Source organism: Eulemur rufifrons, chromosome 8 (genome assembly GCF_041146395.1).
Source record: "Eulemur rufifrons isolate Redbay chromosome 8, OSU_ERuf_1, whole genome shotgun sequence".
NCBI classification, from domain to species: Eukaryota; Metazoa; Chordata; class Mammalia; order Primates; family Lemuridae; genus Eulemur; species Eulemur rufifrons.
In genome coordinates, this window is record NC_090990.1 from 7,798,686 (window position 1) to 7,814,423 (window position 15,738).

General features: G+C 42.4%; 1 protein-coding gene and 1 pseudogene across 1 annotated transcript; both read left to right on the forward strand.

Moving 5' to 3' along the window:
- Positions 1-822: 822 nt before the first annotated feature.
- LOC138390242 (smad nuclear-interacting protein 1 pseudogene) lies at positions 823-1,871 on the forward strand (annotated as a pseudogene).
- A 7,597-nt stretch (positions 1,872-9,468) lies between these two features.
- LOC138389162 (large ribosomal subunit protein eL42) lies at positions 9,469-9,945 on the forward strand. Its single transcript, XM_069477350.1, has one exon. The coding sequence runs from the start codon at positions 9,492-9,494 to the stop codon at positions 9,810-9,812; it is 321 nt and encodes a 106-aa protein (XP_069333451.1). The 5' UTR covers positions 9,469-9,491; the 3' UTR covers positions 9,813-9,945.
- Positions 9,946-15,738: the final 5,793 nt, after the last annotated feature.

The following is a 15,738-nucleotide window of genomic DNA, read 5'->3' on the forward strand; positions in this document are numbered from 1 at the left end:
AATTAAAATATCTATGGACCCAAGTGTACAAAGCAAACATTCCTACAGCTACAGGAAGAGATGGACTACAGTGCAACAGTGGTAGGATATTTTAGCACCTCCTTCTCAGTAATGAAGAGCTCATGCAGATCGACAATTAGCAACAACAACAAAGTAGACTGAAACTACACACTAGATCTAACAGGCCCAGTGACACTTACAGAACATTTCACCTACTGCTACAGCGCACACATTCTTTTCATCAGCACTTGGAAAATTCTCCGGAATACACCCTACTTCAGGGCACAAAAGAAATCTGAACAAATCCCAAAATAGAAAACCCTATCAAGTATCTTTTTTGACCACAATGGAGTAAAAACTAGAAATCAGTAACGAGAGGAACCTCGGAAAATAGACAAATGGCTATTAAAGAACCTGCTCCTGAATGACTAATGGGTCAATGAAGAAATGAAGAAGGATGTTTAAAAGTTTCTTGAAACAAATACAAACAGGGACACAACCTACCCAAATGCATGGGACACAACAAAAGCAGAACTAAGAGGGAAGTTTAGGCGAATCAATGCTTATATCAAAAAAGTAGGAAGAGTTCAAATAAAAAACCTAATGATATAAATCCAGGAACTAGCAAAGCAAATACAAACAAACCCAAAATTTGTTAAGGGAAAGAAATAGGAGGAGCTCCATGGACCTGCTCTCTTTCACTCAGCCACAATCACAGAACCAAGGCGGCGAAGAGCGAGCTGGAGCGTGGGAGCCCCCGAAGGCACCAGGCAAGGACCTAGGGGCCACGGTGGGGAGCAGAAGTGCAGCAGCTATGATGCCATGACTTCCGCCCTCTGCCATCGGGACTTTTCTGGCCACCGCAGGAACTCAGGCAAAAAGAAAATCAGGTCCTCAGGGAGAAGAAGCAAGTCTCCTGGGAGTAAGAGAAGCCAAGGTCCTCACCACTGGACAAAGTGAAGCAGGAACATGAGTGCTCATCCCCGGGGAGCACGGGAGCATCAGCAGACCTGGTAACCATGGGAACAGGAACACAGGAGCTAGGCACAGGGACCCAGACAGACCCGGGGTCATTCCCACCAGAGGAGATCCTCCAATGAGAGGCCTGGGCGTGGGCAGGCTCAGATGGACAGAGATATTCAGAACCTTGCAGGCTCAGGAGGAAGAGTGGAGATTTATGATGCCAGATGCATTATAAATGCATATAAACGGGGGCACAGCCAGGAGAATGAAGTTAGTAGTAGTCGTAATGCGTCTCAGGAGTTGGTTCCTCAGCCTGGTGGCAATAATAAAGAAAAAGAGCTGCCCACTAAAGAAGAACTAAACTTTGAACTTTCTGTGGCACTTCTGGAAGACACCAACACCTTCCTGGGTGTAGTCATTCAATATAGTTAGCCTCCAAAAGCACATATTTGCCCAAAACGGTGACGTCTCTACCCATTTGAAAATGATGAGGTGCTTTCAGTTACGCACCTACACGGACAAAGTGTGCATCTCCTGGGTCAACACTGCTGCTTTGCAGACCTTCAAAACTAATCATCCTTCTTGTTCAAAGCAGCATGGGGTTTTCCAATATCGTTTGTGGAATATACCTGTGCTGATGGCACAGTTGGCTGAAGGGTGAAGCCCTGCATCATTGACCTTGGCTCAGGCAGTGAAACCTTCTAAACAACAAACGTATTGAGCCACAGAGACAGAATGACCGAAAAAAAAAAAAAAAAAAAAAGATGGACTCAAAGTTTACTCGTCCTGTAGCAGAGAGTATGTTTTGCTCCATGAGTCACTGGACACTTCTGAAATAGGAAAAAAAAGATGAGGATGAACAAGAGGAAGTGTCTTACAGCTATTCAACTAAGAATCCAAACTACTGAGATACCCTTTCCTTTCTGGAAAGCTTTCACTCAGCACTCTGTGCTTTCTGTAATGCCTCTTTATTGCCTTAAGCCTTTCCTCTATTGCTGACCAGCTCATGTTAGAGTTCATGAACAGTGACTCACGTTTTGTTGAACTTGTTTTCTGGAGCACATCAGTCACATGTCTAGGGGCATCTGTTTTCAGAACAGTCTCACAAATTACAACACGCTGTGTTTTAGTAGAACTGTTGTGCTTTAGTTGGTGCTTTCAGAAATGTTGCCTAGGGGGGAATCCTGGCTTGTTGTCTTTGTAGAATTACTCTATTTATATAATTGTTAAGCTTTGTGGACCAGTGTTTTTATCTTGGGGCAAACCCCTGAGCAGAGAATATTACTAGGCTCTGGTTATCACCAAAAGAGCCTCCAATATATACCAAAGATTTGACATAGTTCAACTCTTGAGTTTTAGAAACTGATTTTGCACTTAGTTTTTTGGGGTGGGAATTTATGGCCGTCAATAAATATTATCGACTGTTTAACTTAAACAGATGCTTTATGGCACCTGCTTAAGTTTATGACTGTACAGAAAGATCATGGCTTCTACCAATAGATGCTGATTTAATGTCCCAGCAGACTGAAATGAGTCATGGATCGCTTCTCTGCGAGAGAATCCTGATTTCTCCGTGGAGCATATACGCAACCATTTTGATCATCTTACTGTTCTTCACTTCTGCATTTTTATTCAAATATTACGCGTCCTTTTTATTCTTCTTTGAAAAGAAAGAAAAAATCGCTCTTTTTCTTCTTATATGGCAAGCTTCTTACTTTATTCTAACAACATGTATATATGTCTAAAGGAGGTTGTGCTGCTTATGCGTTTCTACACATTTCATCTTTTAAAAAATTGTTCAGAGAGGTTGCATTTATCTTCCCAAGGTTAGAAATCAAGGGAATGTCCTAGTTTCCTAATTTTCCACCAAACAAATATATATAAGTAGAAAGGTATTAACTACGTATAGTATGATGTGTGTGTGTTCCTATAATATATATACACACATAAATTGTGTGTTAAAGACCTGATATTGATTTCCATAGGACAGTCTTTTGTGATGTAAATACTATGACACAGGCATAGGCCTCCATGCATTTGAAGAGCAGGTTTTCATTGATACCTATTTTGAGGGTAAACAATAATAAAATTTGTAAATATGTAGAAAAGAAATAATAAAGATCAGAGCAGAAATACATACAATAAGATTGAAACTAAAACATACAGAAGATAAACAAAATGAAAAGGTGCCTTTTTGAAAAGATAAACAAAATCTACAAACTTTTAGCTACACTATACAAAAAAAAAAAAGAGAGAGAGACAAGATGCAAATAAAGAAAATCAGAAAAAAAAGACATACAACAGAGACCTCAGAAAAGCAAAGAATCATTATAGACTATTATCAAAAATTATACATCAAGAAATTACAGAACCTAAATAATTAAGGATAAATTCCTGGACACATAACATACAACCTACCAAAATCGAACCATGAAAAAATAAAAAAATTAAAAAACCTAGCGAAGAAATAATGAGTAACAAGATTGACGCCATAACAGAAAGTCTCCCATCAAAGAAAAGCCCAGGACCTTATATCTTCACTGCCGAATTCTACCAAACATTTCAAAAAGAACTAATCCCAATCCTACTCAAAATCTTCAAAAGAACTTTAGAGGAGGGAATACTTTCAAACTGATCCTATGAGGCCATCATTAGTCAGATAACAAAAGCAGACAAGGAAACAAAAAAATGAAAATTATAGACCAATTACAAGGACGGACATAGATGCAAACATCCTCCACAAAATGCTACAAAAATCAATTCTTTTTTTTTTTTCTTTTCCCAAAAAGTGGGGGAAGTTTTAATGCAAAAATGAATTCAATGACACATTGAAAAATCTTTCAGCCTGATCAAGTGGGATTCATCCGAGGGAGGCACAGACGGTTCCACATACACAAAATGATGAATGGGATACACCACATTAACAAAATCAAGAATAGAAACCATTTAATCATATCAACAGATGCTAAAAAAGCATTTGATAAAATTCAACATCGCTTTAAATAAAAACCTCATCAAAATGGAACTAGAAGGAACACACCTCAAACAAAGGTCATATTTGAAAACTCACAGATGACATTGTACTGAATGGTGAAAATGTGAGCGTCTTTCTTCTAAGGACTGGAAGAAGACAAGAATGTCCATTTTTACCACTTTTTCTCATCATCATACTGGAAGTCTACCCAGAACAATCAGAGAAGTTAAAGAAAAAAAGGGCATCCAAATTGGAAACGAAGGAGTCAAATTGACCTTGTTCAAAGATAGTGTGATCTTATACTTGGAAAAATAATCTACAAGTGGAAGCTTCTGAAAAGGAAAAAAAAAAAAGAAAAATAGGAAGGCACACCAAGAAACTATTAGAATTGAAAAACAAATTCAGTAAAGTTTCAGGATACAAAATAACATGCAAAAATCAGAATTTCTGTACTCAAACAGCAAACAATCTGAAAAGGAAATCGAAAAAGCAATAGTACTTAAAATAGCTGCAAAAATTATAAAATACCTAGAAATCAATCTAACCAAGGAAGTGAATGATCTGTACAAGGAAAACTATAAGACACAGATGAAACAAATTGAAGAGGACATACAAAAAATGGAAAGATATTCCATGCTCATGGATTGGGGATTGGAAAAATGATTACTATTAAAAGGTCTGCACTATCCACCAAAATGTAGAGATTCAATGTAATCCTTATCAAAATGCCAAAGAAATTCTTCATATAAATAGAAAAAATAGTTCTAAAACTTATATGGAACCATAAAAGACCCAGAATAGCGAAAGCCATTCTGAGCAAAAAGAACTAAACTGGAGGAATTGCTTTACCTAACTTCAAATTAAACTACAGAGCAGTAGCAACCAAAAGAGCAAGGTACTGGTCTCAAAACAGACACATAGGCCAATGAAACAGAATAGAGAACCCAGAAATAAATGCACTCATCTATACGGAACTTATCTCTGACAGCCAGTGCCTGGTTTTAACATTCCATCAAGGAAAGGAGCACTGAAGAGGGCAGAAGAGACAGTCTTGCATTGCCCGCACTACCCTTTCCCCAACCCATGGCAGTGCTGCGCCAACACGCTGGGGGAAGAGGGAGTGTGTGTGCCTTGGGGAGGGAGACTGAAGGGATTGTGGGACTTCACATTAGAACTCAGGGCTGCCTTGTCTCAGGGGAACACACAGCACAGGGAGGGGGCATTGAGACCCCCATGGCTGCAGGGAAATCCTCCGCCCCAGCAGTAGAGACATGAGGTTCTGGTTAGCCCCACCGCTGGCTGACAGAAAGTGTCCTGGAGCTTAAAATAAATTTGTAAGGCAGGCAGGTCACAAAGCCTGCATCTTCTGGGCAAGTCCTGTGGCTGTGCTGGGTCTGAGACAGTGGACTTGGGGTGCCTATGACTTAGTGAGACACCAGTGGAGATGGCCAACCCAGTGCCCGTGTCACCTCTCCCCCAACTGCAGGCACTGCAGCTCCCGGGGAGTATTCTACCACTTGGGAAAAGGAAAGCGAAGAGTTCAGAGGACGTTGTTTTGCAATTTGGGTAGCAGCTCAGCCACAGTAAAATAAGTTCCAAGCAGACTCCTGAAGCTTCTGATTCCAGGCGTTAGTTCCTGAATGACATTTCTAGACCAACCCTGGACCAGAAGGAAAACCACTGTCCTGAAGGGAAGGATGCAGTCGTGGCCTGATTCACCATCTCCTGACTAAAGAGCCCTTGGGCTTTGAATAAACATCAGAGGTAGCCAGGCAGCAGTCACCACAGGCTTTGGGTGAGCCTGGGCAGGCTTCAGGTGTGACCCAGTGCAGTTCCTGCTGTGGTGGTCATGAGGGAGTGCCCATGTCACTCCTCCCCGAGATCCAGCAGTCCAGCACAGAGAGTGAGGGAAGATAGTCAGAGACCTTGCCTTATAATCCAAGGAATTCTCCCATACCTTACCCAAATCCAGGCAAGGTAGCGTGACCAAGAGTCTGCAAAAAGCCACAGATTACAGGGCTTGGGCCACTCCCCATGCTTATTCGGCTGCAGTGACCAGAGACTTAGATCAGAACACTCAATTCCCTTTGATTACCTACAAAACCTTAAGAAGGATGGCTTCAAACAAGCCCAGACTGTGAAGATTAGAATAAATACCTAAGTCTTCAATGCCCAGATATTGACAAACATCCAAAAGCATCTGTCCATCCAGGAAAACTATGACTTCACCAAACTAAAAAAGGCATTAATATAGAATCCCAGAGTGTAGCCAAATATGCCAGAAAAGAAATAAGAGAAAAAAAAAAAAAAAAAAAAAAAGAAGAAAATAAGAAAAAAAAAAAAAAGAAAGAAAAATAGAATCCCAGAGTGATGAAGATATGTGAACTTGCAGAAAAAGAATTCAAAATAACTGTTCTTAAGAAGCTCATTGAACTTCAAGACAACACAGAGAGGGAATTCACAAGCCTATCAGAGAAATTTAATAAAGAGCTTGAAATAAGAAAGAAAACAAACAGAAATTCTGGAGCAGAAATATTCAGTTGACAAATCGAAAACTACATCAGCATCTCTCAACAGCAGAATTGATCAAGCAGAAGAAATATTAGTGAGCTTGAAGGCAGGTTATTGAAAAATGCACAGTCGGAAGAGAAAAAAGGAAAAAGAACAAAATAGAATGAAGCATACTTCAAAGATCTAGAAAAGAGCCTCAAAAGGGTACATCTAATAGCTACTGGCCTTCCAGAGGAGATAGAGAAAGAGAGATTAGGGTAGAAAGTTTATTCAAAGAAAGAGTAACAGAAAATTTTCCAAAGCTAAAGAAAGTATCTTGGTGAGATCTGTGTCCACGCAAACAAACAAACAAACAAACAAACAAAAAAACCAAAACAGAAAGATATCACTATTCAGATTTAAGAAGGTCATAGAACACCAAACAGATTTAACCCAAACAAGACTATCTCAAGGCATTTAATATTCAAGTTCCCAAAGGTCACAAATAAAGAAAAGGTCCTAAGAGAAGTAAGAAAAAAGAAAAAAAAAAACATATAAAGGAGCTTCAATTTTTCAGGCAGCAGACGTCCTACTGGAAACCTTACAGGCCAGGAGAGCGCCATGACATATTCGAAGTGCTGAAGGAAAACGATCTTAACCCTAGAATATTATATCCTGCAAAAATATGCTTCAAACATGAAGGAGAAATGAAGACTTTCTCAGACAAACAAAAGCTGAGGGATTTCATCAAAAGCTTACCTGTCCTATAAGAAATGCTAAAACGAGTTCTTCACTGTGAAAGAAAAGGATATCAACGAACAATAAGAAATCATCTAAAGGTATAAAACTCATTGGTAACACTAAGTACACAAATACAGAATAGTGATTGCTATCAGTATCCGTAGCAAGACTTGAGTAGGAAGACTAAAAAATAAACCTGTCAAAAATAATAACTATGTAGATTTAAAAACGCATGATAGTTTGCTATAATTAGTTGATACAAAACCACCCACATTTAAAGTAAAGGTGACCCTTAAACAACATGGGAATCGGAGGCACCAAGCCCCCCACATATTCAGAAATCCATATATAATTTTTGACTCCCCCAAAACTCTACTACTGAGACCCTACTCTTGAGCAGAAACCTTGTGGCTAATACAAACAGTAGACTGACACATATTTTGGATGTTATACATATTATATACCATTTTTCTTTTTCTTTTCTTTCTTTCTTTTTTTAATTTTTTTTTTTTGAGACAGTGTCTCCCTCTGTCACCCTGGGTAGAGTGCAGTGCTGTCGTCATAGTTCACTGCAACCTCAAACTCCTGGGCTCAAGCGATCTTCCTTCCTCCTGCCTCAGCCTCCTGAGTAGCTGGGACTACAGGTATGCACCACCACGCCTGGCTAATTTTTTCTATTCTTGGTAGAGACGGGGTCTCACTCTTGCTCAGGCTGTTCTCAAACACCTGAGCTCAAGCGATCTACCAGCCTCGGCCTCCCAGAGAGCTAGCATTACAGGCCTGAGCCACCGCACCCAGCCTGCTTTATATACTGTTTCATTAAAATCAATGAAGGTGTAGAAAAGAAAATGCCATTGAGAAAATCATAAAGCAGTCAAAATATATTGGCTACTTATCCAGGGCAAGTGAATCATCAGAGAGGTTTGCATCCTCATGATCTTCACGGTGAGTGGCCTGAGGAGAAGAGAGAGGAGGGGTTTGCCTTGGTGTCTTGAGGGTGGCAGAGGCAGAAGAAAATCCATGGATAGGTGGACATGCTCAGTTCAAGAGTTAACTGGATGTAGTTGGATGGTGAGATTCTTGGATTCATCTATAATATCAGTTTCTATTTCTCTTTATAGAAAGAAACTATATTTCCCTGTTAAATAAAGGTGATGAATATATTTATGTATGTTTTGTCCACATTTGTAAGTATTCTTCTGAGACGTGTCTTTTCAAACCTTTTGCCCAATACTTTTTGTCTTATTGAGTTGTAAGCATTTTTAGTGTATATATATTCTGGATATAATTTTTTGTGAGATATATTTACTGTGGTTATCTTCTCCCAGGGTGTCGTCATCTCCTTTTTAAATGTTACCTTCAGAAAATCCAAATTTTAAATTTTAATGCAGTCTCTTTTTTCCATTTTCTCACTTATCATTTGCTAGTTGAAGAATTTTGTCTACTTTAATTTTACAAAGATTTTATACTAAGTTTTCTACTAGTAGTTCTCTAGTTTTATTTTTTTGCATGTAGATTCTATCATCTATTTCAAGTTAATTGTCACATAAGGTGTGAGGTAAGTTTTGGTATTTGTTTTGTCACCCCGTTAACACCCAGTTGTTCCACCAATATATCCTGCAAAGACTTTTCTTTCCCAATCGAATCCCCCTGGCATGTCATCCAAACTGATATAGAGTTGGGGATCTATTTATGAATTCTGTATTCTTTTCCATCAGTCTGCATACCAACACCGTGCTCTCTCGGTCACTGTAGCTTTAGAGTAAGTCTTGAAATCAGGAATGCGACAGGGACCTGGCAGGTCCTGCTTTAGGTAAGGCACTGCTGCAAGCGTTGCCTTGGGCATTGCTTTGGGCATTGGTGCAGCAATACCTAACTAAGGCAGGAAGTCTCAAAACAAAGTGCCTTTTTTTGGCAGTCTCCCTCCATCACCTGGGCTAGAGTGCAGCGGAATCATCACAGCTCACAGCAACCTGCAACTCCTAGGCTCAAGCGATCTTCCTCCTCAGCCTCCCGAGAAGCTGGGACTACAGGCACGTGGCGCCATGCCCGCCTAGTTTTTTTTATTTTTAAGAGAGATGGAATCTCCCTCTGGCTCATGCTGGTTTCAAACTCCTGACCTCAAGCGATCCTCCCACCTCTGCCTCCCAGAGTGCTAGGATTAAAGGTGTCAGCCACCCGACTCAGCGTCAAAGCAAAGTTTGAAATGCCCTGATCAAAACAGGATAGAGGCAGACAAATTTTAACCATTTACAACCAAGATGGTGGAGGAATAGAAGGTGTCACCCATGCTTCTTTCGTTGCCGACAGCGCGCGCGCAAACATGGTGAACGTTCCTAAAACCCGCCGGACTTTCTGTAAGAAATGTGGCAAGCATCAACCCCACAAAGTGACACAGTACAAGAAGGGCAAGGATTCTCTGTATGCCCAGGGAAAGCGCCGTTATGATAGGAAGCAGAGTGGCTATGGTGGGCAGACTAAGCCGATTTTCCGGAAAAAGGCTAAAACTACAAAGAAGATTGTGCTGAGGCTTGAGTGTGTCGAGCCCAACTGCAGATCTAAGAGAATGCTGGCTATTAAGAGATGCAAGCATTTCGAACTGGGAGGAGATAAGAAGAGAAAGGGCCAAGTGATCCAGTTCTAAGTGTCTTTTGTTTTATTATGAAGACGATAAAATCTTGAGGTTATGTTAATTAACTTCATTTGGTTGCCGTTGGTCTTTTGGGAGGGAATAAACTAGAGCCATCAATAAAATTACCCTTGCGGGGAAATTTATGGTAAAAAAAAAAAAAAAGGAAGGTGTCACCCTGATTCCAGGAAAACACTGCCCCTGCCATCAATATTCCTGCCCCTGTTAATTAAGCTGGTGCTTCTATAGAAAGGCAAAGGAAACCAGGATGCTGGTTCTCTTCTACAGGGAGAACTTGCCTCTGCTCTGTCTGTGGAGGAGACTTTCCATAGTTTCTGAATGAATCTCGCTTTCACTTTATACTGTCAGCTGGCTCCTGAATTCTTTCTTGCATGAAGCCAAGGTTACACTTGGACCCGAGTGGCTCCCAGCATTGGGAGTCACTTTCCTGTGTCACTATGAGTGCTCCAAATTGCTCTTTTGTAACACTGCTTTGGTTATACAAGTTAACGTAAATTGCCCTATAAATTAAGAAGAGGTCTGTCAATTCCTACATAAAAGCCTGCTGGGATTTTGATTTTGATTGTACCGTATGTATGGATTAATTTGGGGGAGAACTGACATCTTCACAACATTGAGTCTTCTACTACTTGAGTATGCTGTATCTCTCCATTTACTTAGATAGTCTTTTTCTTTTTTTCAGAGTTTCACTCTGTTGCCCAGGCCAGAGTGCCGTGCCTTCAGCCTAGTTCACAGCAACCTCAAACTCCTGGGCTCAAGCGATCCTTCTGTCTCAGCCTCCCGAGTAGCTGGGACTATAGGCACTCGCCACCATGCCCAGCTAATTTTTTTCTATTTTTAGTAGAGATGGGGTCTCACCCTTGTTCAGACTGGTCTCCAACTCCTGACCTCAAGGGATCCTCCTGCTTTGGCCTCCCAGAGTGCTAGGATTACAGGCCTGGCCTACTTAGATATTCTTTGGGATTAATATATTTCAGCACTGTTTTGTACTTCTTGGTGTACACATCTTGAACATACTTTATTGAATTTATGCCTAATATTTCATGCTTTTAGTGCTCCTGAAAATGGAATTTTTATTACTATTTTCAGTTATTTTTTGCTAGTAGCCAATATGGAAATACAATTGATTTTTACGTATTGACATTGTATCCTGTGACTTTGTTAAATTCCCTTAGTTCTAGGAATTTTGGTGGAGATCCTTTAAGCTCCTCTGTACAGATGTGTTCATGTTGTTTGCGAGTATCGACGGTTTACTTCTTCCTGTACACTCTGTTTGGGTTCTATGTCTGGTTGCCTTGTTGAAATGGCTAGAAAGGCCAGGCCAGCGGCACGTTCAATACACACTGAGGGCGCACAGCCTTGCATCATTCCCGTTCTGAGGAGGAAGCATTTAGTCCTTTACCCTGCAGTACGAGACTGGCTACAGGTCTCTGAGAGTGTTGGTTAATGTCTTAAGGAATTATGGTTTTCCTACTTTGCTGAGAGTTTGAAGAAATGAGTCACTGAATTTTTTCAAATGCTTTTCCTGCATCAATTGGGATGATCCTATTTTTTTGATTTTCTTCCTTTGATTTATTTAATTATGTTGATTTTCAAATCTTAAATCTTGCATTCCTGGCTGATTTGGGAATGTTAAAACCAATCCTGTTAGCTGGGCATGGTGGCAGGAGCCTATAGTACTAGCTACTCAGGAGGATCTCTGGAGCCTGGGAGTTCAAGGTCACAAGACCTGTGATCCCATCTCTGCTCTCCAGCCTGGGCAACAGAGCAAGAGACCCTGTCTCTAGAAACAAAACAAACAAAACAAAACAAAATAAACAAAAGAAAATCTTACATGCTCTTCTGAGACTGTACTGGAGCAAACAGTGTCCCCTCAAGGTTCATGTCCACCTGGAACCTCTAAATGTGATCTATTTAGAAAGAAGGTCTGGGTCGGGTGTGGTGGCTCGTGCCTGTAATCCTAGCACTCTGGGAGGCCGAGGTGGGTGGATTGTTGGAGCTCAGGAGTTCAAGACCAGCCTGAGCAAGAGAGAGACCCCGTCTCTACTAAAAAGAGAAAGAAATTAGCTGCACAACTAAAATATATATAGAAAAAGAAAATTAGCCAGCCATGGTGGCGCATGCCTATAGTCCCAGCTACTCGGGAGGCTGAGGCAGGACGATTGCTTGAGCCCAGGAGTTTGAGGTTGCAGTGCGCTAAGCTGACGCTACATCACTCTAGACCGGGCAACAGAGTGAGACTCTGTCTCAAAAAAAAAAAAATAAAATAAAAAAATAGAAAGAGGGTCTTTGCAGATGTAATTGCTGTAGCTCAGTTTAGGTGAATATCCTGAATTAGAGTGGGCCCCAAATCCAATAACGGGTGTCCTTAGAAGAAGAGGAGAGAATGCAGAGGGAACACGCACTCACAGCCATGTCACTACAGAGGCAGAGATTGAAGTGATGCAGCCACAAGCCAAGGAATGCCAAGGTTTGCCAGCACCTGGCAGATACTAGAAGAAAGTCATGGAGCAGGTTCTTCCTAGAGCCTTCAAGGGAACATGGGCCCGCTCGTACCTTGATGTTGGATTTCTGGCCTCCACAACAGTGAGGGAACACGTTTCTGTCGTTTCAAGCCACCTACTTTGTGAGACTTGGTTACAGAAGCCTCAGAACTAGTACTGCCGGTCTCTGCAAAATGTCTTGTCTGAATCTCAGGCCTCTCTGGCATCCCTGGGAGGGATGACATTTTAAACTCTCATTATTTGTTATACCTTGCTCGGAGTCATATGTAATGTAGTTCTTGAAAGCATACAAGGGGGATAGAAAAGAAATATAAAGATACTGGTGCTAAGAGTGGAAAGGAAAAGTTAGCTAAGAGGTGATACGGTAACTAAAATGGCTTCTCTTTACATCCCAAATTTGCCAGCATTTAATGGACAAAGTGAGTGTTCTTAGCCACACAACTGCTTTGATTTTAGGACTAGGGCATCCTGTTTATTTTAAGAAATCACTTATTAATATTGTTTAAAATAGAAGCATGGAGATTGTCGGAGGTTTACCAGTCAGGGCTCTGCTCCTCACTTACTGTGTGATCTAGAGAAGTCACCCAGCGGAACTGGGTGACTTTATCGATGAATAAAGCCCTCTCTGAACTTGGGCTTTATCATTGATAAAACAGGCACAATCATACCTGTGGTACATCAGTACCTGAACAGTCTCAAGAACTTAGGATGGGATTTGAGGGACTCACAAAAAGGTTCTTCACTCAGGGACAGGATGTAAGCCACAAATCCTAAGACCTTCCCCAGGCGGTTAACTGGGAAGCCTGCCAGATGTGACCCGTAGGGTATCACTGCCGATGTGCAGATGCAGACGGCAGAAAGGACAACCAGGACATTCGCATCCCACACTTCTGGGGTGATGGGGTCCTTTTGACCCTTTCTCTCAGTAAAAATGGGTTATTCAACTTGTCAAAAAAATATCTTGTCTACTTAACAGACAGAGAAAGAGACTCTCTTAAAAAACACTATTTATCATGAAATGAGTAATGCAATGGGAATAGGTGTGGGCGTTTTCATGGAGCTGAAGGAAGACAATGGTTTTGAAAGGAAAAACGAGGAGGGTTACATGAGTGGTAGAGGAAAAAAATCATCCTTGGCTACCAGGATCAATACCGGGGTGGCCTCAGTCTAATCTTTATTGTACTCTCCCTCCACCCGCCAAAAAATCCCAACATAGTCACTGTGTTTTATTTTTATTTTTTTATTTTTTTTGAGACAGAGTCTCACTCTGTTGCCCAGGCTGGAGTGAGTGCCATGGCGTCAGTCTAGCTCACAGCAACCTCAAACTCCTGGGCTTAAGCGATCCTACTGCCTCAGCCTCCCGAGTAGCTGGGACTACAGGCATGCGCCACCATGCCCGGCTAATTTTTTTTGTATATATATATTTTAGTTGTCCATATAATTTCTTTCTATTTTTAGTAGAGACGGGGTCTCACTCTTGCTCAGGCTGGTCTCGAACTCCTGACCTCCAGCGATCCACCCGCCTCGGCCTCCCAGAGTGCTAGGATTACAGGCGTGAGCCACCGCGCCCGGCCGTCACTGTGTTTTAGTTCCTTCCCAGGGCCCCATCAAGAACACACAGCCCCACCTTACCGGGCCCCCACCCTTACTTCTCTTTGTAATTGTGACCTGATTTCCTCCACAGAAGCCCTGCCTGGCCTGAGTCTCACACCAATCACATCATCAGTGGTCCCAGAAGACCACCCAGTGGAAGAGAGGCTTCCACACGAAGGGAGACACCAAGGGCTATGTCAGTTATTTAAGCACAGCCTACAGAGATTTCTGTTCTGATTTCCTAGGGATGCCACCACTGTTTTTAGAAAGCTGTTTTAACAATGAAAAAATTTCATAATTTTGATGCAGCCAAAATCTCCCAGCAACAATACTTTCAGGTTTTGTTTTTTCTGACTCATGTGAGCGACAGGTTAAACCCTCTTCTGTCTCCCAATCAGGACTATGACGGCCACATATTAGTAAAACTCCATCCATGTTGGTGGAGTGCATGAAGGAATGAGTTCTTGACTTTCAGCCCATCCCTAATTCTTTCAGTTTCATGATTGGATATCTGATTCAGTCAATCAATATGCAGAAAGCCAAAAAGTCCATCAGGATTAACTGGGTGGAGCTTCAGGAATCTCATCAAATATCACATTCTGATTGGAGGCTGGTAGTTGAAAAGGGGAGGAGCGATTGGAAAGGTCAATGTGAGCTCCCGAAGATCCACAGGAGAGTCCCAAAGCCCTGCAGACCGGAGTTGCTGCTTGCTTCTGCCTGAGGTCCCAGCGCCCTGCACACCGAGTCCAGATCTGGTAAGTCAGCAACCTCCATAAGGACAGTCCCATCTGATCTGCAGGCAGCCAGTCTCAGGGAGGGAAGCTCAAGATGACACAGAGAAGTATCCAGTCATTTTCCCTTTAAATGTAGTCTTGTCTTCATTGCAAAAATTCTGATTCGTGATTTGCTTTACCTCATCTCAAACTTTTATTTTATTTCAGAATGCTATGGGGTTAGAGATGGGGTAAGAAGGGTCTTCCTCTTGCCCGGTATGAAACTCCTGGCCTCACACAATTGTCCTGCTTCAGCCTCCCAAAGGGTTGGGATTACAGGCGTGAGCCATGGTGCCCAGCCGGGATGTCCTTTTAATATTCCCCAGCCACATTGTGTGAACTGAGAATGTGGGCAGTGTTGGGCCCCAGGACACTGCCGTTCCCATGGTTTTGGGGATCGGAAATTTCTCCTCAAAAAGGGTGGAGGCTAGCTCTCAGCCTGCTCAGTAGCACTTCCCAGTGATACGGGGATTTAGTGGAGCACTGGGTGAAAATCAGTGGGGTAGTGGTCAACCTGTCCCCTCCTTGGCAGTTAGGAGACAGTCCTCCTGGTGCCACAGCTATGCCTTTATGGCCACGGAGTGCAAACTGCAATTGGGGAAACTGTGGACTGGTCCACCTCTGCCACAGCAGGGACATCGCCCCTAGGAGAGGATGGAGTGATCACGACTGGACCGCAAGAGATGCATTTTCTATGGATTTGTCCTGAGGACTTTTGTTCCTGCAGATTTTCATGAGGATGAGCCTCCAGGCCCCACCCAGACTCCTGCAACTGGCAGGGCAGAGCCTGCTGAGGGACGAGGCCGTGGCCATCCCTGCTCTGGAGGAGCTGCCTATGGAGCTCTTCCCACCACTATTCAGGGAGGCCTTCACCAAGAGACGCAGCAAAACTCTGACGGCCATGGTGCAGGCCTGGCCCTTCCCCCGCCTGCCTCTGGGGTCCCTGATGCTGACCCCTGACCTGGAGACCTTAAGGGCTGTGCTGGAGGGGCTCGATGTGCTGCTTGCCCAGAAGGTTCGCCCCAGGTGAGGCTGTCCCAGGGAGCCTGC

Excerpts from the sequence above, each read along its gene's own strand:
- LOC138389162 (XM_069477350.1), top strand. The coding sequence starts at position 9,492 with ATGGTGAACGTTCCTAAAACCCGCCGGACTTTCTGTAAGAAATGTGGC.